At 43.4% G+C, this 23,678-nt stretch overlaps 1 protein-coding gene across 1 annotated transcript in view; it reads right to left on the reverse strand.

Moving 5' to 3' along the window:
- Positions 1–23,130, reverse strand: part of LOC122938404 (cytochrome P450 2D15-like) — a 52,078-nt gene extending 28,948 nt beyond the window's left edge. The window contains exons 1-2 of the mRNA XM_044293885.1: positions 22,773–23,130; positions 16,352–16,514 (exon numbers count right to left, since the gene is read on the reverse strand). Of these exons, the coding sequence (XP_044149820.1) occupies positions 16,352–16,514; positions 22,773–22,976 (367 nt within the window). The 5' untranslated portion in view covers positions 22,977–23,130. The remainder of the gene's footprint in view (positions 1–16,351; positions 16,515–22,772) is intronic.
- Between the last annotated feature and the right edge of the window lie 548 nt (positions 23,131–23,678).

Genomic DNA, 23,678 nt, shown 5'->3' on the forward strand with positions numbered 1-23,678 from the left:
CTCAAAATAGCAGTCATCATTTTACAGGTCAGAAGACACCTTTTTCTGCCACCAAAAAGGGATCATGCATGAACCATATTTTAATTTAAAACAAAATCTGATGCAATGAGTTATTAAACAAGCGACTTGTTACCACCGGCTACCAGCCATTTACCCATAGCCATATGTCACTGTGACTGTGACATTACTAATGCTGTCTTGAAGTTGAAGAGCTTGAAAAGGGTTGGATACAGTCCTAGAACACCTCAGAGTGTCATACATGACTTTTCAGGGCAACATAAGCACTTTTGATTCAGGTTGAATTCATTCACACCCAAATCAAATCTGCTAATTGATTCTCTAGAATTGGACCCAAAACTTATTTTGGTAAAATCTCTTATCTATAAATTACAGATGTTGTACTGCCCTGAATAAGGTCAAAATTGGAAAAAAGATGTATAACACACCAGAGTGATGTTACCACTCCTACACCCAGGTCTTCAACATTGTGCCATGATATAATCTTTCTATGCAACTGTTTATTCCATATGCCTGGTTCACCAGCAGGTGTCAGTGTAAATGGCAGAGCTATACTGTATACAATAGAATGGAACTCACCATTTCATTCTCCCCCCTCTGGGCAGAAGTGGGCCAGTCTTGCTTCCTGCCGGAAGGGTGGGGCAGAAGTTTCCAGTTAGGTCTAGTTCTAGTTCTAAGCTAGACAGGTGGTGTATGAGCAGGGGCACAATCAGGCGTGCCTATGCCAGCCAGAGCACCCTAAGCTCTGCTGGCCATGAAGAAAGATGTCTGTAAGCCATAGGGGCCAGAGGAATAGTTCTTCGGTCACCATAAGAGAAATCAGCAAGAGGAATAATTCTTCAGCTGAAGATAAGTTTTACTGAGTGTCAGGAGGGGAATAACAGTCAACGGCACCCCATCCAAGGATACCAGAACAAGTCAGAAGTACAGAAACCAAACTTAAGCAGAGTTTAGTGCAACATGAAGAAGGAAAACAACGTTTTTAAGCAAGCCTGTCAGTACAGCAGAGAAAGAGATAAAGCAAGGTTTAGTTTGCCTGCCAGTTTATGCTAAAGCCTGCTGGAACCAAGACAAAGCCTGCCCATTGTTTGGCTGAACGCCTACTACACCTGGGACGCGATAGGGGCCCTGGGGGGTTGCGCATTGCAGATGGGAACTGGCATGTAATTCTACATGCAGTCTAATGGTTAAGAATGATATCCTATCTAATATTAATCTGAAGAGTTAATTAATCTAAGCCAATAGAGTTAATTAATCTCAACTTTAAGGGGGCACTTGTAAGGATGTAGCATTACTGTAAGGGGAGCTCTAAGGGGCACTAAGGGGCCAGCACTACTAAAAGGGGGGCACTAAAGGAGCAGCACTACTGTAAGGGAGGCACTAAATGGCCAGCACTAATTTAAGGGGGACACTAAGGGGGCAGCACTACTGTAAGGGGGCACTAAGAGGTGAACACTACTGTAAGGAAGGCACTAAGGGGTCAGCAGTACTGTAACGAGGCAGTAAGAGACCAACACTTCTGTAAGAACGGCACAAAGGGGGCAAAACTACTCTGTGGGGGCACTAAGGGGATATTCTACTGTCAAGGGCTACTAAGGGGGCATAGCTCCTGTGTAGGGACACTTACAGGGCATAAGTACAGTGTGGGGGCACTAAGGGAGCATTCAACTGTGGGTGGTACTAAGGGGGTATGACTACTGTAAAGGGGGCTCTAAGGGGGGAATAACTACTGTGTGGGGCACTAAGGGGACATACAGGGCGGCATACTGTAAAGTACACTCTTGACTCCTGCTCCTGTCCAGCATGGACCAACAGTGGGGGTGGGGGTTACGGGAAAGTTGCTTGTGGCAGAAGGGAGCCCATTCAAATATTTGCTATGGAGCCAGCCTTTTCTAGTTACACCACTCGTTGCTAGTATTCTACTACACCCTGCCTTATACAGGGTATAATAGGAGTACTATAATGACAGGCTTGGGAGCCTTCACTAGGCCTCTGGCTGCCATGAAAACTGCTCAGAACCTGCTCCGACCTCATCGTGTAAAGAGAGGGACAGAGTAGTTAGACAGAGAAGACGCCTACTTTTGTCTAACAGTCACTATTGGAGTAAGGCTACTTTCACACTGGCGTTTTGGCTTTCCGTTTGTGAGATCCATTCAGGGCTTTCACAAGCGGTCCAAAACGGATCAGTTTGCATTCTAATGCATTCTAAATGGAAAAGAATCCGCTCAGAATGCATCAGTTTGCATCAGTTCAGTCTCCATTCCGCTTTGGAGACAGACACCAAAACGCTGCCTGCGGTGTCCGTCTGATGAAACTGAGCCAAACGGATCCGTCCTGACACACAATGTAAGTCAATGGGGACGGATTCGTTTTCTCTGACACAATCTTGCACAATAGAAAACGGATCCGTCCTCCATTGACTTTCAATGGTGTTCAAGACGGATCCGTCTTGGCTACGTTACAGATAATACAAACGGATCCATTCTGAACGGATGCAGAAGAATCCGTACAAAACGCGAGTCTGAAAGTAGTCTAATCCCTGCCTCTGCCGGTGTCAGTGGTATAACACAGCCAGCTCATGTACGCCAGATGACAGATGTAGTACAATAACAGAGAAAGCTATAATAGATTGCTCCTCTGATGGGTCTCAAATGTGATGGTTGAGCTCTAAAAATTGTATCAATAATGGCATAGATGAATCCAGCCGTAATTTCTTTTTTTTTTTTTTTTTTTGATGGAGGGTAAGTTTGTCTACTTTTACTACAACACATTACACATTCTTGCAGAATACGTTGCTAAAATATTAAAACTTCATCTTGCCGGTCTGTTTTCTGATGTGTCATGCTGACAGCGTTACTGATGATACATTTGACTATTTCAACAGTGATGTAATGCACGAGGAATCATTTCTTTATATCCAAGAGCTGAACTTTGAGCTGTAACCTATCAGGATGACATAATGTTTGCATTTTCCTGTGTGACTCTTACAAACAGGAGACTATGAGGTCACGTTCTACATTTTCTTCATAAATCAGCTGATAGGTACCTGGGCTGCAGAAGGTGAGGATGTTACAAGTTCAGTCTGAGGCTGCCTTGATAAGCTTATTGGGAAACTGTCAGGAGATTCCTTCTGCCCAAACCATAACAGCACAAAATACTGACAGACTCTCCCGTTACAAAAATCTATGTGTGGGGCCTCATCCACGCGGTTTGCGGTCCACAAATCACGGATCCACAAAATATGGAGACTGGTCGTGCGCATCCCGCATTTTCCCCTTCCACAGGTCGCGCCACCTGTTTCAATGCCTATTCTTGTCCGCAAAATGGACAAGAATAGGACGTTTTCCTTTTTATTTGTGGGGCCGCGGAACAGACATACTGATGTGGATGGCACATGGTGTGCTGTCTGCATCTTTTGCAGTTCCCTTGAAAAAAATGGGTCCGCATCCGATCCACATTTTTTGCAAACCAAAACTACAGTCGTGTGCATCAGAACTTACACTGCAGAGCTTCAGAGAAAATATAGATCAAAATGAGCAGGGATCAGCTACAGGGAGAGACTTGTCATGGGAGCCAGGCACGGAGAAGTCGAAGAAGAGCCTCCCAGCGCCCACTCATTATGTTTCAGAGTAAGGCCTAATGCACACGACAGTATTTTTTCACGGTCCGCAAAACGGGGTTCCGTTGGTCCGTGATCCGTGGCCGTTTTTTCGTCCGTGGGTCTTCCTTGATTTTTGGAGGATCCACGGACATGAAAAAAAAGTCGTTTTGGTGTCCGCCTGGCCGTGCGGAGCCAAACGGATCCGTCCTGAATTACAATGCAAGTCAATGGGGACGGATCCGTTTGACGTTGACACAATATGGTGCAATTGCAAACGGATCCGTCCCCATTGACTTTCAATGTAAAGTCAGGAGTCCCTTTTATACCATCGGATCTGAGTTTTCTCCAATCCGATGGTATATTTTAACTTGAAGCGTCCCCGTCACCATGGGAACGCCTCTATGTTATAATATACCGTCGGATTTGAGTTACATCGTTAAATTATAAGTATATTCTAACACAGAGGCGTTCCCATGGTGATGGGGACGCTTCTAGTTAGAATATACTACAAACTGTGTACATGACTGCCCCCTGCTGCCTGGCAGCACCCGATCTCTTACAGGGGGCTATGATACGCACAATTAACCCCTCAAGTGCCGCACCTGAAGGGGTTAATTGTGCGTATCATATACCCCTGTAAGAGATCAGGGGCTGCCAGGCAGCAGGGGGCAGACACCCCTCCCTCCCCAGTTTGAATATCATTGGTGGCCAGTGTGTTATCATTAGAGGCACAGTGTGCGCCCCCCCCCCCGGCTCCCCCTCCCTCCCTCTATTGTATTTAACTTATTGGTGGCACAGTGTGCGGCCCCCCCTCCCTCCCTCTATTGTATTTAACTCATTGGTGGCACAGTGTGCGGCCCCTACCTCCCTCTATTGTATTTAACTCATTGGTGGCACACTGTGTGGCCCCCCTCCGGCCCCCCTTCCCTCCCTCTATTGTATTTAACTCATTGGTGGCACAGTGTGCGGCCTCCCCCCTCGATCATTGGTGGCAGCGGAGAGTTCCGATCGGAGTCCCAGTTTAATCGCTGGGGCTCCGATCGGTAACCATGGCAACCAGGACGCTACTGCAGTCCTGGTTGCCATGGTTACTTAGCAATATTAGAAGCATCATACTTACCTGCTGGCTGCTGCGATGTCTGTGACCGGCCGGGAGCTCCTCCTACTGGTAAGTGACAGGTCTGTGCAGTGCATTGCTTAATGATCTGTCACTTACCAGTAGGAGGAGCTCCCGGCCGGTCACAGACAGCGCAGCAGCCAGCAGGTAAGTATGATGCTTCTCCGCTGCCACCAATGATCGGGGGGGAGGCCGCACACTGTGCCACCAATGAGTTAAATACAATAGAGGGAGGGAGAGGGGGCCGCACACTGTGCCACCAATGAGTTAAATACAGTAGAGGGAGGGGGGGCCGGGGGGGGTCCACACTGGCCACCAGTGATACCAGTGATATAAATACAATAGAGGGAGGGAGGGGGGGCCGGGGGGGCGCACAGTGGCCACCAATGTTATAAATACAATAGAGGGAGGGAGGGGGGCCGCACTGGCCACCAATGAAATTGAAACTGGGGAGGGAGGGGGGTCTGCCCCCTGCTGCCTGGCAGCCCCGGATCTCTTACAGGGGGCTATGATACGCACAATTAACCCCTTCAGGTGCGGCACCTGAGGGGTTAATTGTGCGGATCACAGCCCCCTGTAAGAGATCGGGTTCTGCCAGGCAGCAGGGGGCAGTCATGTACACAGTTCGTAGTATATTCTAACTAGAAGCGTCCCCATCACTATGGGAACGCCTCTGTGTTAGAATATACTGTCGGATCTGAGTTTTCACTAAGTGAAAACTCAGCTCTGAAAAAGCTTTTATGCAGACGGATCTTCGGATCCATCTGTATGAAAGTAACCTACAGCCACGGATCACAGATCACGGTTTTTTCACGGACCCATTGACTTGAATGGGTCCGTTAACCGTTGTCCGTCCAAAAAATAGGACAGGTCATATTTTTTTAACGGACAGGATACACTGATCACGGATGCGGCTGCAAAATTGAAAGTCAATGGGTCCGCGAAAAAAAACAGAAAAACGGCACAATGGCCACGGATGCACACAACGGTCGTGTGCATGAGGCCTAAAACAGTTGTTTGTAATGAGGGTTTCTGTCTATATTATGCATCTTCTGACAACTTTCCTTTTAGGCTAGGTCGACATGGTGACACTGGCCGCGCAACGCCTGTCACGGCCAGCATCACTGGGTAGTGATGATCCCATAGAAATCAATGGGATCACCTCAGCAGTCGCAAGAAATTCAGCCATGTTTGGTTTCCTGAGACTGTTGCAGCGATCCCATGCATTTCTATAGGATCACCACTACTCAGTGATCCTGGCTGCAACAGGCATCACACCACCAGGGTCACCATGTTGCCATAGCCTTAAAGGGGTTATCCCATCTTAGACAATGGGGGCATATCGCTAGAATATGCCCCCATTGTCTGATAGGTGCGGGACCCACCTCTGGGACTCGCACCTACAAGGAGAACGGAGCGGAGAAAGTTGAGGAGGGCGCACCGCAAAAAATGAGTAGATATAAAGTAGATATAAAGTAACTATAAAAAACGTTATGGGGGTCAGAATATGGGGATGTAAAAAAAAATAATTAAGATTACATTTATTTTTACACTATTTAGCCCATGAAATGGTGGAGGAATAGCGTTTTTTTCCAGTTCCACCCCATATGGAATTTTTTTTTACCGCTTCCCACTACATTGTATGCCATAATTAATGGTATCATTAGAAAGCAGAATTTGTCCCGCAAAAAAAATAGCCCTCATACAGCTACATGAACGGAAATATAAAAAAGTTATGGCTTAAGGAAGATAGGGAAGAAAAATTAGTACGCAAAAATGAAAAACATTCCGGTATCCTAAGGGTTAAGCATGCCTTTGTATGGTTTATATAGATGTAGCTGCAAATAGCAGGCTGGTAAGCCATTACATATTAGTCACCACTAGAAGGGACAGGCTAGACACAGGAAGGAGTTTGGAGGAGAAGATATCAAAAACACAGACCAGAGTAACTGTGGATATACAGCTAGTCTAGTGGTGATAGCAGCAGTCATTGCTTATGGACTCCACAGCACCTAGTGACCAGGAGAAGCCTCAAAGCACGTGGACACAACATGACAACTAAGCGCATAATTCCACATTCCTCTATGGAACGTGTGGATCCGTTTTGATGGCAACCAGTTCAAAGAATGGAGCAGATGGCCTGCCGTTAGGGAGAACCACCCTGTAGGTTGCCAAAAACATGATAAGTTTATATTATATCCAGTACCTGGCTGTTTGCAAGTGGACCAGTGACTGATTTTGCACAGATAAGGGACTCTCATACCAGCTAAAGGAAGCCTGTTGTACCACAACTGAGCCTGTTACCAGGAATTGTAGCAGAAGTGAGGTCTGAAATGAATGTGCTTTATATGGATTATAACTACCTCTGCCATGCCAATAAACTTGTACATCTACCTCAAGGCAATTGATTATTAGTAAACGTTCCAATTATTTGTAAGAACTGACTTCTCTTCATTTCTACACCTCCTTTGCACCCAAGCACCTCCATGCACCTAAAACCATTCCACAAAGGGCACCACCAACATCTGGCAAGAGATCCCTCAACACCAGAGTGTGCCCCTAAGAAATCTGGTGCTATCCTTCCCTGCACAACCGAAAGTAATAACTACTACACCCATCGGTCCACCGTACTCACACATTGCACCCCTGCGGTCCCAGTGGCTGCAGTAATCTGTCAGAATGATAAACCAAGGTCTCTATGGGACGTGGATAAACAGAAGGCATCACACAACCATTCCATCCGACTTCATCCTACTAGTAAAGTTTCATGTGGCTAAAAACTTTGCTTTCAATCTAGCTGTTATGCCCCTCCGAAATGACACAGATTGGAGCTAGGTGCTTGAAAATTTGATCATGTGCAGATCTTAGTGATACCTGCTACTTTCTCAATTTGCATAACCATATGGCTTTCTTCTTGCTATGGTCCTTCTTGGTGTTGCAATTTCAATGTTGAGAAGTGTATAATAAACAGTGGCATTAAAACCTTTCCTTTAAAAATAAATCCTCATGACTATGTAAATGAAAAATGTAGTGAATGGCTCTTGGGAGAGAGGCGGAGGGGGCTAAAATAAACAAAAAAAATCCCTGGTTCTTAAGGGCTTATTGCCAGTAAGAAAGCAGTAAAGTCTTAAATAGCCAATATGTGGGGTAAGGGGTGAGTCATTTTGGTACGCTGAGCAGTACAATCAATTTCTAAACTGTTCAATACTTTTACCATAGTTTTGCACTCTGAATTAAGATCCTTTAATGAAGTGAACTGCAAAGTGGACGATCCCTTCCAATGTTTTCTTCAGAAAGTGTTTTCTAAACCAAAGCTCGATTTATACTGACTTGTCAACTAGCCCCTATGACCACATCATAAATGTGCATGCTCAAGCATTGGTAAGGTGGGCACATTACATGTAAGGCTACTTTCACACTAGCGTTTTGTGCGGATCCGTCATGGACGGATCCGTTCAGATAACACAACATTCTGAACGGATCCGTTTGTATTATCTTTAACATAGCCAAAACGTCTTGAACACCATTAAAAGTCAATAGAGGACGGATCTGTTTTCTTTTGTGCCAGATTGTGTCAGTGAAAACGGATCCGTCCCCATTGAGCTAATCAGTGCTGACATTAAGTGTGACATGACACAATGGCACTTCCAGTAGGGCTCTGCTCTTTTCATTACACTAAAGACGCATTTACACGCGCCGAGGAACAGCAGATTGTCAGGAAGGAAGAGCTTTTTTCCCGACAGTTGGCTGCTTGTACAGTGGAGGACACCGCTACATTTACATGCAGTGATCGCCTCCATGGTGTGAGGATGAGGGAATTACTATTGTGATTGCTTGTCCTCATACAGCTGTATTGTTTCTGGGCATAAGAAAGCTGCCCAGAAATGATAATCTAGGTACCTGCACAAACGACGGGATCACCCAATAAACGAGTGGTGATCTGTGGTACCTTTACACGGGCAGATTGTTGGGAACGAGCGATTGCAGGAGCATTCATTCCAGATAATCTATCCAATAATCTGCACATGTAAAGCTGTTAAGGCTGTTTTCACTCCTGCGTAGGAAGCTCCGTTCGGGGCTTCCATAACAGAATTCATTAAAAAGTGCGGATAAAAATTACAAAAAAGTTCTCCTGAACGGAAACCTAATGAACCCATATATAGACAATGGAGTCTGTTAGGCTCCGTTTGCATCAGTTATGTACCGACTCTGGCACTTCCTTTATTTTTGTTCTATAATGGAGCAAAAGAACAGAAGTAAGAAGCGCAGATGTGAAAGTAGCCCAAGTCTCATATAACATTGCCGCTGAATTGCGGTAAAATCAGAATTGGCTCACTGCCTACTCATGTCAACCAGCAGCCTGATCTTCTTGCCAACCCCCCTATACATTGCTCACAATTATAAAAAATTGTGGACCGCCCCTCAGGAACAGGACAACTTCTTCCTATAAAACCGATTGTGCTTTGGCTGGCACCTAATTTGGTTCAAATTAGGTGCAAAATTCTTCACACAAAAAGGTATGAGAACATATTCACATTAGATAGTCCTGTTTTGACTGACAGCTATTACTCCTGAACCCCATACACATAGTAACATAGTTTGTAAGGCTGAAAAAAGACATCTGTCCATCCAGTTCGGCCTGTTATCCTGCAAGTTGATCCAGAGAAAGGCAAAAAAAAACTGTGAGGTAGAAGCCAATTTTGCTCACTTCAGGGGAAAAACATTCCTTCCCGACTCCAATCAGGCAATCAGAATAACTCCCTGCATCAACGACCCCTCTCTAGTAGCTATAGCCTGTAATATTATTACACTCCAGAAATACATCCAGGCTCCACTTGAACTTTTCAGGCAGAGAGTACCCTAGTCTCACTTCTCTTACAGTAATGATAACCACTCTCTGTTTTCTATTACTGAGCCAAACAAACATTTCACACATACAGATATTTTCTCCCACCCCAAGTATTTTCATTTTATGTACTAACCTTTTATGTAGAAAAGTATCAAATACTTTGGAGAAGTGAGGATATACGACATCCATTGACTTGCCGCGGTCAAGTGTAGAACTTACCTCCTCATAGAAACTGATTAAATTTGACATGACCGATCCCTCATGAAGCCATGCTGATATGGCGTTATTTGCTTATTTTCATTGAGGAGCTCTAAGATAGCATCTCTTATAAAACCTTAAAACAGTTTACCCACGACAGATGCTAGACTTAACGGCCTATAGTTTCTGGGCTCTGTTTTTAACCCTTTTTTGAATATTGCCACCATATTTGCTATACGCCAATCCTGTGGAACACTCCCTGTCGGTATAGAGTCTTAGGATATAGGGGTGTATGCTATCTGCTCCTGGTGATTTGTCTATTTTAATCTTTTTAAGAGGCCGCTGTACTTCTTCCTGGGTCACACAGGGCACCTTTAATGGGGAATTTACTTTTACATTCTGCATTTCATCTGTTTATTTTCCTCAGTGAATACAGTGGAGACAAAAATATTTAATAGCTTTGCTTTCTCCTCATCGCTCTTTGCAACTCCCCCCTCTTCAATCTATAAAAGGCTGACACCTTCAGGTCTATTGATTAGTACTAAGTCCAGTATAGCCATCCCTCTAGTTGGGTCCTGGTCCAGTTGGGAAAGATAATTGTCTTTGGTTATTGTCAAGAACCTATTTCCTTTACCAGATATACAGGTTTCAAATGCACGTATTCTCAATGGGGAAAAGAGATTAATTTAGACATTTTTGTTGGCAGCTGTTGTAAAGGTAATCCACTAGTCTGATATGGCAGAGAAACACACTACTGGATTTAACGTAGCCGGCATAGCCGGATACTGCTACACAATGCCGGGCAACTCCACATCTCCATTGACTATAATGAGATCAAGGGCGTAGCTATAGGGGGTGCAGAGGTAGCAGTTGCTACCGGGCCCAGGAGCCTGAGGGGGCCCAAAGACCCTTGTGCCGCATAAGAAGACATGCTAGGAGCACTCTGTTATAGATCTTGGACTGAAGCCCAGAATGTTCAAGTTAGTCCTCTGGCTGGAGGGAAGAGATTAGGTCAAGAATTTGGCATGGTGGGGCGGTGCTGTTTCAATTTTTGCCTCAAGCAGGCTATGCGCTCCCCTGTCCCCTGGCCACAAAGCACTGAGGGAAGGGGGGCCCAAGCTGAACTTTTGTACTAGGGCCCATGAGCCTTTAGCTACATGCCTGAATGAGATCCAATGGGGATCCCATTATAGTATATACCGGATAGGGTAACTCTACCCAAACAGGCTACCAGATTACCTTTACAGCAGATGTGAAACTACCTATATCTTGTCTTGTGTGAGCACAAAAGTATTAGACATGTTAAAAGTGAACTGGCTGATCCTTCTTTCTCCCAACATCTGCTGTCAAATGAGAGTTGTGGACATCCCTAATGCACATTCGATGTTCTGCTGGTACCACCAACACTCATCTATTCTGTATGGCCACTTTTATTTCAAATATCTAAATTTGTAAAAACATACATTACAAACATTCTTAGTACTGCTGCATTTGTCTTTGAGCAATCTAGCTACAGAGGTTACCTGGAATCTATGTGTGGCTCTTGGGACCCCTGTAGATGACTCTCCAACAGTTGGTCAAGTCAAATACACATTTCCTTCCTACATTTCTCTATCCTGCCTTATCTAGACCACCAGCAGGACAACAGATACTGTAGGTCATTAAAGGAAATCTGTGGGCAGGTTTGTACCTGTGAAACTGGCTGACCTATTACATGTGCGCTTGGCAGTACCTCTAGGTGTAACGGAAACGCCCCCGTTGCTCCTAATGGCTCATTTGCATATTTTAAAACAAAATAGTTCTCAGCAGCGCAGACACATATGAACATGGGACTAACACAGATGTCTTCAGCTGCAAGCACACATGTAACAGGTCAGCCAGTGTCATAGGTGCAAATCTTCTGACAGATGCCCTTTAAAAAGATTTCCAGCAATAGTACATGTTTTATATATGAATCACAATCCCTTTGCCACTGTGGTTCTGATGCCGATCTGATCACTGCTGCTCTTTCCTTCCAAATGGAAAATGCCTGGAGATGCACTTAAAGGGAATCTTTAATCACGATCTGCATCAATATAATCTGCAGTAGTACATGACATGAGTAGTACTAGAGATAAGGAATTCAGATCACAATTTTTTATTTTCCTAGTGCTCCCCCCCTCCCCTTCCCTCTCTGTCAGTGCTCACAGCTGCGCTGAAATACATTGTCAGGACTGCGGTGCATGCGGACCGTGTATTTCAGTGCAGCTTTCAGTGCTGACAGCAGGGGAACAGGGTGCTGTAATAAAATAAAAAGATAGAGATTTGGACTTATTATTAGTTTTGATCGAATCAAAGCCCTTGAAGTGGACTTCGATCCGAATTTTAGGATAAATTCGATTAGACACGAAGGCGAATTTCCTCATGCTTCGTGGTAGTGAATCGATTTACCCTGAAATAGTGTAAAAAAAATATATTAAATCATACTTACCTGATCGATTTGCTCACGACAGGCCAGCCGCCACCATCTTGCTTGAAGATCTCGCACAAAATCCTGTGCGCTGTGACATATGACGTCACCACGGCGGCCGGTGTGATGACATCCTCTCGGGCAGCGTGAGATTTCACGCCAGATCTTCAAGAAAGATGGCAGCCAGTCTCGAGCAAATGGGTCAAATAAGTATGATTATTTTTATTTAGTTTTTTACATCAGTCATGTATGAACACGGCATCTGAGGTGCACAATGATGGGCAGTGGCGCAATTAGTCATTACAACCACTACTTACAAAGAAATGCGCTTCGTGATAAAAAATGTAATTTGTCAATTTTGGCGAAGCAGTCGAATTGAAATTTCTAATACTTCACTAATCTCTAATTATTATATGCAATACTATATCTGTATTACTGCAGATAATAGTCCAAGGTCATGGTGACATATTCCCTTTAATCATAAAAAAAAAAATAACATCTTGTCATATTTGGAAGTATCTAGTGAACAAGCATAAGTTGGCGACCTCTGAGCTACAGACTCAGTTCTATATTACAAGGCATACTAAAGTAAATCAAACTTGCTCTTAGTGTTGTGCAACTGGCTCATAAAATTTCGAGTAATTTCAACACCTAGGCAAATATCAACATGTGTGCATACTGTATAACTTGTTAACATCTGCAAGTAAACCTACTGAGCTATGTTAAAGCACCGAGTTAACACCATGTACAAAATAAATATTTAAATTACACATTTCTGAATATGCTGCCAAATTCCACTGTACATTATATACATGTCAGATATAAAACCATACAGTATATAGTTTTATAGTTTCTGCATACTGTGAGGGATTAGCTTTTGTTCGGGGTTCATTCTCACAATCATCTCCACAACAGCCGGGTTGCAAGTCCAAACGTGAGGTTTATTTTCACAAAACAAAACACAAAACAACAAAACAAACACCTTGCCCGTCTGGGCTCTAACTAAACAGGAGTATTCCTACCTCACTTATAACACCGTTCACACACGGTACAACCATGCGGCTTTTCCAGCCTGTGCTCCAGCACTTCCTAGGCTGTAACAAAGTCCAGTCCTTTTGGAGGATTGTGACCCAGAAGTCCGCCTGTCTCTGGTCCCGAACCTCGCAGAGTCCCCCAACGTTGCGGCTAACACCTAGCCCCGTGGCCCCTCAGCCAGCCTGGCTGAGACCACTCTCCCAGAGACTCCAGCAGGCCTCTGTTGCACGATGAATTTTTGATAACACACACTCCCCTGACTGACACACCAGGAGGTGCTTTATCACAGCCTGATTAGAGCAGGCCTCACGTGCGCACACCTCAGGTGAAAGGGAATACCTGTGCCGGAAGAGTGTGGACTGGCAGCTCCCTCTACCAAGCATAACTGCCAGTCCAAGTAAAATCCAGCCCAGAAAATGTATACAAAACTGTCTTAGCAAACTATGCTTTTGCTGAGACCACTGCCACTCTCTGGATTTTATCTGTCTCACCCATCTGAGGTACCCGAGTGGGACAACATGCCTTCCAGCACTGTACACCTTACCACAATACATTTACACTGAAAAACGCAGTTGACTTTTCAACATAGTTGAGCCATTAGGATCCCAACCTATATGGTCCAAACGCAGAGTCACAGCTAGACTTTCCTTCACCTCAAGCTACCTGAAATACTTTGGCCAAGGTAAAGTAACTTTGACATGCCCCATTAGGTCTTGGAATGGAAGCCTTGGAATGGAGTATAAAATGTGAGCATTTGGGTGAGGTTCAAATATGTATGTGTGTGTGGAACATGGGTAGGGAGTGTAATAACAGGTATGTGGAATGTGTGTCTGTAATACACAAAGATACTGCTGCAGCAGAGAGTGCCAGATACTTAGTCAGGACATCCAGAGAAGTGGATTTTGCAGGGAAAGAAAGTGGGTGTGTGGAATTGGTCCAGTCAGTGCACATGTGTGCAGAACTGTTCCGAAGCTAACTCATGCTGTGTGCTGAGAAGCAGTCTCCAAAGAAACAGTGTGTATAAGAAGCAAACCAGTCAGTATCGGTGCCTTAAAGTATTTCAGGCATGAAACCAAAGCCAGCAGTGAGCAGACAAAGCAGGTAGACACTGGAGGTCCCAATGGTGGCCAGCACCAGAGTGATGTGGCCACCTCCCTCCAGAAAAGAGCATATGGCACCCAGACAGCCTGATACCAAAGACAGCAGCCTCCCAGGAAATCACTGCACATCCTGAGTTGTCCCATTCGAATGTTTGAACATTTTATTCAGTTTACACAAAAGAGACTATTGGGTTGCAAGGAACAACGATTGTTCTATACATACAGTACAGACCAAAAGTTTGGACACACCTTCTCATTCAAAGAGTTTTCTTTATTTTCATGACTATGAAAATTGTAGATTCACACTGAAGGCATCAAAACTATGAATTAACACATGTGGAATTATATACATAACAAAAAAGTGTGAAACAACTGAAAATATGTCATATTCTAGGTTCTTCAAAGTAGCCACCTTTTGCTTTGATTACTGCTTTGCACACTCTTGGCACATTCTCTTGATGAGCTTCAAGAGGTAGTCACCTGAAATGGTCTTCCAACAGTCTTGAAGGAATTCCCAGAGATGCTTAGCATCTCGATTGGGTTCAGGTCCGGTGACTGTGGAGGCCAGGTCACCTGGCGCAGCACCCCATCACTCTCCTTCATGGTCAAATAGTCCTTACACAGTCTGGAGGCGTGTTTGGGGTCATTGTCCTGTTGAAAAATAAATGATGGTCCAACTAAACGCAAACCGGATGGAATAGCATGCCGCTGCAAGATGCTGTGGTAGCCATGCTGGTTCAGTATGCCTTTAATTTTGAATAAATCCCCAACAGTGTCACCAGCAAAGCACCCCCACACAATCACACCTCCTCCTCCATGCTTCACGGTGGGAACCAGGCATGTAGAGTCCATCCGTTCACCTTTTCTGTGTCGCACAAAGACACGGTGGTTGGAACCAAAGATCTCAAATTTGGACTCATCAGACCAAAGCACAGATTTCCACTGGTCTAATGTCCATTCCTTGTGTACTTTAGCCCAAACAAGTCTCTTCTGCTTGTTGCCTGTCCTTAGCAGTGGTTTCCTAGCAGATATTCTACCATGAAGGCCTGATTCACACAGTCTCCTCTTAACAGTTGTTCTAGAGATGTGTCTGCTGCTAGAACTCTGTGTGGCATTGACCTGGTCTCTAATCTGAGCTGCTGTTAACCTGCGATTTCTAAGGCTGGTGACTCGGATGAACTTATCCTCTGCAGCAGAGGTGACTCTTGGTCTTCCTTTCCTGGAGCGGTCCGCATATGAGCCAGTTTCTTTGTAGCGCTTGATGGTTTTTGTGACTGCACTTGGGGGCGCTTTCAAAGTTTTCTCAATTTTTCGGACTGACTGACCTTCATTTCTTAAAGTAATGATGGCCACTCGTTTTTCTTTACTTAGCTGCTTTTTTCTTGCCATAATACAAATTCTAACAGTCTATTCAGTCGGACTATCAGCTGTGTATCCACCTGACTTCTCCACAAGGCAACGGATGGTCCCAACCCCATTTATAAGGCAAGAAATCCCACTTATTAAACCTGACAGGGCACACCTGTGAAGTGAAAACCATTTCAGGTGACTACCTCTTGAAGCTCATCAAGAGAATGCCAAGAGTGTGCAAAGCAGTAATCAAAGCAAAAGGTGGCTACTTTGAAGAACCTAGAATATGACATATTTTCAGTTGTTTCACACTTTTTTGTTATGTATATAATTCCACATGTGTTAATTCATAGTTTTGATGCCTTCAGTGGGAATCTACAATTTTCATAGTCATGAAAATAAAGAAAACTCTTTGAATGAGAAGGTGTGTCCAAACTTTTGGTCTATACTGTACATAGAAGTTACATCATCATACATGGTACTCCAGTAGGCAAGAACGGCGCTGTATCTTTTGTAAAAAAAAATACTATAAATATTATATGTAGTAGATTACTGGAGATGGGCCATTGATCCAAGGATTTATTCTGATCACTGATTACAATAAACTGTGAGAGAACTAAAATTTCCTACCTACCTTTATGCAATCCAAGATGCTCAAACATTGGTATGGAGGGTCTGTCGGCAGTGTCCTCTGATTTAGTCACCAGTCCTTCTTTGATGGCATCATACCCATTTAACACAACAGAATTCTCAAAGAATATCTGCAGGCTGAAAATATTTCCATACTTTTTCCCCAACTGTAGAAAAATGAGAAAAAAAAGATGCTATAGAAAAGAGGAATCGCTTGTAGTGAGCATGAACTTATTAACTGCTGTCCCTGGCACTTTGTGTGGGAAAGGGGGTAAATCTGTATCATAGGCTCTAAACAAGTGGTGTAACCAACACAATCAGTTTGACCGCGCCTGGAGGGGCATGTCCCAGATCCCTAAACAAACACTCCTCTCACCCGTGTCTATTCTACCATTAACATTATATATAAGGAGCAAAAGGGTGAACATTTTTATTTATTTCACTCACTTGTATATCGCGGATATATTCTGCAGCACTTTACAGACATTATTAGATAGAGGGAGAGGGCTGAAATCTGAAGGCCTCTCACTGCAAGTAATAGGATGTCAGAAAAATCACTTACAGTGCAATGCAGAAGTATTGCAGTATATGCTTGTAACAGCGGCTGCAGTCCGGGACACTCTGTTCGTATAAGTGATATTGCTTCTGAGGATTCCGCTCCACAGCTTCTATTCAGCTCTGGACACAGTCTGAGTTCGGCTGGTGTCATGTTACCCTGCTCTAGGGGCGGCACGCCTTACCCCAGGGCAGGCTGGGTTAGGTCAGGTGACTTCGCTGACCAACCCTGGCTCTCCTGCAGGTATTTAAGTGGTTCAGCCCCTTTCCCAGATGCCTCAGTGTTAAGGTCCTTGTCTTTTGCTAAAGAGCCTGACAACAACTGGCTCCTGACTTGTACTTTGTTTCTGGACTTCGCTTATCGTCTGATCCCTGCCTGTTTGATTCATCTCTCGTGTTGCCGACCTGGATTGCCTGACCTTCTATTGTTCCACCTGCCCTGATCCTCTGCCTGTCTGACTTCGTCTCTACCTTATCCTTCGGACCTGCATTGTCGCTCCTGGTAACGCCTCTGCTACCTGACTACGCTTGTACTTGCGGTACTCACCCAGGTATCCTCTGGTCTGCCTGAACCAGCTGCCACTGACTTGGTTTACGCCCTGGAGTAGCCCCTGGCAACTATCCTAATGGCTCAAGCCTATCCTCACCACCAGAAGCTCTAGTGAAGACCAGGTAGTTGCTTGGACATGCCCCTCCAGAGTATAGCCGGTCAGTGGTACAGTGGGTTCAAATCCGCTGATCCGTGACAATGCTACAAGCACCCAAATGATTGCAAGTTTAAATCCCCTAGGGGGGCTGAAAGAAAAGGAAAAAAATTATTACGTTTACAAAAATATTTAAAAAAATCAACTGTATTAAAAATTTTAAACCCATTTATCATATTTAAAAATGAAAACGAAATATAATCAGTGTGGTCCCATGCAAAAATGTCCAAAATATTAAAATATGTTTCTTAGCATTCGCGGTGCTGTAAAACTCATTGCCAGAATTCACAGACCATATGCATAGAAAGCAACAGAGGGATATATAAACACTATCAGTCCCAGCCGTTTAGAGACAAATCGAAAGATTTATTTAGGGCCTTCTAGGTGACATCCTAGGGTATAGCCACCGGGGTGGATGCTCCACTTTAAGGCAGGGGTAGCCTCGGGACCAGTATAGGGATTGTTGTCTTTTCCCAACTCCACTTGTCGATATGGCCTCCCTATGGATGTAACTCAGTATCAAATAACCATGAGTTAAAAACAGGATATTTAATTGCCAATTTATTTATCACCATTTCATCATAGTCACCTACATAGGAGGGCCTATGACAGTCACACATTTGGTTGTGGATACTTGATGATTTGTGCATTTCATCTTATTACTATTTGTGTTTTGAATGGGGATTTTATATATACAGGTTTATATATACTGTATATATATACAGTACAGACCAAAAGTTTGGACACACCTTCTCATTCAAAGAGTTTTCTTTATTTTCATGACTATGAAAATTGTAGATTCACACTAAAGGCATCAAAACTATGAATTATCAAATGTGGAATTATATACTTTTCAAAAAAATGCGAAACAACTGAAAATATGTCATATTCTAGGTTCTTCAAAGTAGCCACCTTTTGCTTTGATTACTGCTTTGCACACTCTTGGCATTCTCTTGATGAGCTTCAAGAGGTAGTCACCTGAAATAGTTTTCACTTCATATGTGTGCCCTGTCTGGTTTAATAAGTGGGATTTCTTGCCTTATAAATGGGGTTGGGACCATCAGTCAGCTGATAGCCCTACTGAATAGACTGTTAGAATTTGTATTATGGCAAGAAAAAAGCAGCTAAGTAAAGAAAATCGAGTGACCATCATTACTTTAAGAAATGAAGGTCAGTCAGTCTGAATAATTGGGAAAACTTTGAAAGTATCCCCAAGTGCAGTCACAAAAACCATCAAGCGCTACAAAGAAACTGGCTCACATGCGGACCGCCCCAGGAAAGGAAGACCAAGAGTCACCTCTGCTGCAGAGGATAAGTTCATCCGAGTCACCAGCCTCAGAATTCGCAGGTTAACAGCAGCTCAAATTAGAGACCAGGTCAATGCCACACAGAGTTCTAGCAGCAGACACATCTCTAAAACAACTGTTAAGAGGAGACTGTGTGAATCAGGTCTTCATGGTAGAATATCTGCTAGGAAAACACTGCTAAGGACAGGCAACAAGCAGAACAGACTTGTTTGGGCTAAAGAACACAAGGAATGGACATTAGACCAGTGGAAATCTGTGCTTTGGTTTGATGAGTCCAAATTTGAGATCTTTGGTTCCAACCACCATGTCTTTGTGCGACGCAGAAAAGGTGAACGGATGGACTCTACATGCCTGGTTCCCACCGTGAAGCATGGAGGAGGAGGTGTGATGGTGTGGGGGTGCTTTGCTCGTGACACTGTTGGGGATTTATTCAAAATTGAAGGCATACTGAACCAGCATGGCTACCACAGCATTTTGCAGCGGCATGCTATTCCATCCGGTTTGCGTTTAGTTGGACCATCATTTATTTTTCAACAGGACAATAACCTCAAACACACCTCCAGGCTGTGTAAGGGCTATTTGACCATGAAGGAGAGTGATGGGGTGCTGCACCAGATGACCTGGCCTCCACAGTCACCGGACCTGAACCCAATCGAGATGGTTTGGGGTGAGCTGGACCGCAGAATGAAGGCGAAAGGGCCAACAAGTGCTAAGCATCTCTGGGAACTCCTTCAAGACTGTTGGAAGACCATTTCAGGTGACTACCTCTTGAAGCTCATCAAGAGAATGCCAAGAGTGTGCAAAGCAGTAATCAAAGCAAAAGGTGGCTACTTTGAAGAACCTAGAATATGACATATTTTCAGTTGTTTTACACTTTTTTGTTATGTATATAATTTCACATGTGTTAATTCATAGTTTTGATGCCTTCAGCGTGAATCTACAATTTTCATAGTCATGAAAATAAAGAAAACTCTTTGAATGATAAGATGTGTCCAAACTTTTGGTCTGTACTGTATATATATATATATATATATATATATATATATATATATTTTAATAAATGTTATATTTAAGAGGGTCTTTTCTTTTCAGTGATAGCCATTGTTTTTTTTTATAACCTTACAAAAATGATCTAAAATTTGTATGTACTGAAAAATGGTACCAAAACAAGCTCTGTCACAGCCTCATCAATGGAAAAAATAAAAAAGTTTATTTTAAATACTAAAACATAACAACATTTATATAAATCTTTAATACTGTAAAAAAAGGCAGAATTATATATTTTTTTAATATTACACCCAAAAATATTTTACAGTTTCTCAATAGCACAACTCATCTACCAAAAACAAGCTCTCATATTACTATAAGAAAAATAAACTATGGTTCTTAGTAAGCAAGTGAAAGGAAAAAATAAAATTTCACATCAGAATATGCTTGGCCTTTAAAGAGGTATCCATGATTTTGATATTGATGGCCTTTAGGGATGAGCGAATCGACTTCGGATGAAACATCCAAAGTCTATTTGCATAAAACTTCGTTCCAATACTGTATGGAGCAGGATCTCTGTACAGTATTAGAATGTACAGGTCCTTCTAAAAAAAATTAGCATATTGTGATAAAGTTCATTATTTTCTGTAATGTACTGATAAACATTAGACTTTCATATATTTTAGATTCATTACACACCAACTGAAGTAGTTTAAGCCTTTTATTGTTTTAATATTGATGATTTTGGCATATAGCTCATGAAAACCCAAAATTCCTATCTAAAAAAATTAGCATATCATGAAAAGGTTCTCTAAACGAGCTATTAACCTAATCATCTGAATCCGCTAATTAACTCTAAACACCTGCAAAAGAACCAGCCTGGTTCATTACTCAAAACCGCAATCATGGGTAAGACTGCCGACCTGACTGCTGTCCAGAAGGCCATCATTGACACCCTCAAGCAAGAGGGTAAGACACAGAAAGAAATTTCTGAACGAATAGGCTGTTCCCAGAGTGCTGTATCAAGGCACCTCAGTGGAAAGTCTGTGGGAAGGAAAAAGTGTGGCAGAAAACGCTGCACAACGAGAAGAGGTGACCGGACCCTGAGGAAGATTGTGGAGAAGGACAGATTCCAGACCTTGGGGGACCTGCGGAAGCAGTGGACTGAGTCTGGAGTAGAAACATCCAGAGCCACCGTGTACAGGCGTGTGCAGGAAATGGGCTACAGGTGCCGCATTCCCCAGGTCAAGCCACTTTTGAACCAGAAACAGCGGCAGAAGAGCCTGACCTGGGCTACAGAGAAGCAGCACTGGACTGTTGCTCAGTGGTCCAAAGTACTTTTTTCGGATGAAAGCAAATTTTGCATGTCATTCGGAAATCAAGGTGCCAGAGTCTGGAGGAAGACTGGGGAGAGGGAAATGCCAAAATGCCTGAAGTCCAGTGTCAAGTACCCACAGTCAGTGATGGTCTGGGGTGCCATGTCAGCTGCTGGTGTTGGTCCACTGTGTTTTATCAAGGGCAGGGTCAATGCAGCTAGCTATCAGGAGATTTTGGAGCACTTCATGCTTCCATCTGCTGAAAAGCTTTATGGAGATGAAGATTTCATTTTTCAGCACGACCTGGCACCTGCTCACAGTGCCAAAACCACTGGTAAATGGTTTACTGACTATGGTATTACTGTGCTCAATTGGCCTGCCAACTCTCCTGACCTGAACCCCATAGAGAATCTGTGGGATATTGGGAAGAGAAAGTTGAGAGACGCAAGACCCAACACTCTGGATGAGCTTAAGGCCGCTATCGAAGAATCCTGGGCCTCCATAACACTTCAGCAGTGCCACAGGCTGATTGCCTCCATGCCACGCCGCATTGAAGCAGTCATTTCTGCAAAAGGATTCCCGACCAAGTATTGACTGCATAACTGAACATAATTATTTGAAGGTTGACTTTTTTTGTATTAAAAACACTTTTCTTTTATTGGTCGGATGAAATATGCTAATTTTTTGAGATAGGAAATTTGGGTTTTCATGAGCTGTATGCCAAAATCATCAATATTAAAACAATAAAAGGCTTGAACTACTTCAGTTGGTGTGTAATGAATCTAAAATATATGAAAGTCTAATGTTTATCAGTACATTACAGAAAATAATGAACTTTATCACAATATGCTAATTTTTTTAGAAGGACCTGTATTGGCTCCGATGAGCCGAAGTTATTGCTTCGCGGAGTCTCGCGAGACTTCGGGTAATAACTTCATAAATTAATTTGTACTGTAAAAAAACATTTCCCAAACTCGGTTCCAAGTGGTACCAATATCAGATCAGTGGGGGTACGATACTTCACTATTCAGCTGCTCCAAATTAGCACCGATTCCGGAACTACACAGCTCCATCCATTGTTCAATGGACCGATCTGGTAACTGCAAAACTGCTTGCATGCTTCAGTAACCAGTGCACTACACGATGGGCAAAGTAAGGGATTAAAGAATATCAATTTGGGATTTCCTGTCTCTTTGCATGAGCTGTATGTTAAGACATGAATGTAATTTTGAATATAATTTTACAAAAATGCATCAGGAAATAGACAGAAGTCTGATTTATCCTGCCAAGAATCTTCACTCAATTTCTAAATGGCACATCATGAGCAAAGTGTTGCCTGACACTGAAAACAATATAGTTTGTAGATAGTCCTTCCATGTCAGATCTTCTGCATAAACCTGGAGTGGTATTCTTCACACCGCAGTGAAGAGGAAGAGCAACTATCCAATCCAAGTCACTATCTTTGGCCTTTCTCTTTTAGGAGGATACTCTGCAAACTTAGATAATCACCCACCCTTGCTCAAGTGCTCACATGATCATTCTTACAGCAGATTTACCTGGGATAAGTTTTCAGGTAAGTTGTTGAAGTCCAGCTGGAAAGTGTTTCCCACCAAGGGTAGGGGTAATGGTCCTGGAGGGTAGTTATGTCCTTTTCTGTTCTTCACCAAGTGAATTAGTAGACAAACCATGGCAACAGCAAGCCCTATACAAGTAGCATTCCCAAAACTCAGCAGGGATGATGGGACAGACAGAAGCTCCATGTTCAAGTGTGGCCTCAGCTCTGGTATTGTGCTGGTCTTTTTTATAGAGCTTGATATTAACGCTCATGTAAGGTAACACTGCACTAACTCCAGGATGGCCCAGTTCTAATTACTTCTTTGTAAACTATGCTCCTTTATTGCGCCCCCGCGTTTTATCAGATAAACTGTGACGTATACAGACTACAGAAGCAAAGTTCTTCCTTTCTGGCTATGCTCCCAGAAACCTAGTCCCAGCCCTTTCCAGCTGGATCACATTACTCATTCATATTGCTAGTGAACATAAAATCCCTAGAAGACTATTAATCAAACGACAAAGCAACAATAAACTGAGTGACAACCCTACAAGATGTATTCTCAGCTTTTAAACACAGTCTGTATACAACACTATTAGGAAGTGCACATATTATGGTCAAAGACAGGGCCATATTTCCCATTAGGCAAGATAAGACCATGCTAACATTAGGGTTGCGTCGGGTATTGAATTATCGATACCCAATCAATACTTTTGTACCGTTATCAATTCGATACTTGGATTTGCCATTGTCACAGGTGGTGTTGCAGAAAGCTGGAACTTATAACTAAACATCCGACTGGCTTGATCCCAAACTAAGGAGCATACGGGTGAGCCCTATAAAACCCCTAGAGCTCTCCCTGACTGCTATGCTCATGCAAAGGTCTTTATGGTAGATGATTGCATGCCCA

This window comes from Bufo gargarizans, chromosome 5, assembly GCF_014858855.1.
Source record: "Bufo gargarizans isolate SCDJY-AF-19 chromosome 5, ASM1485885v1, whole genome shotgun sequence".
Lineage (NCBI taxonomy): Eukaryota > Metazoa > Chordata > Amphibia > Anura > Bufonidae > Bufo > Bufo gargarizans.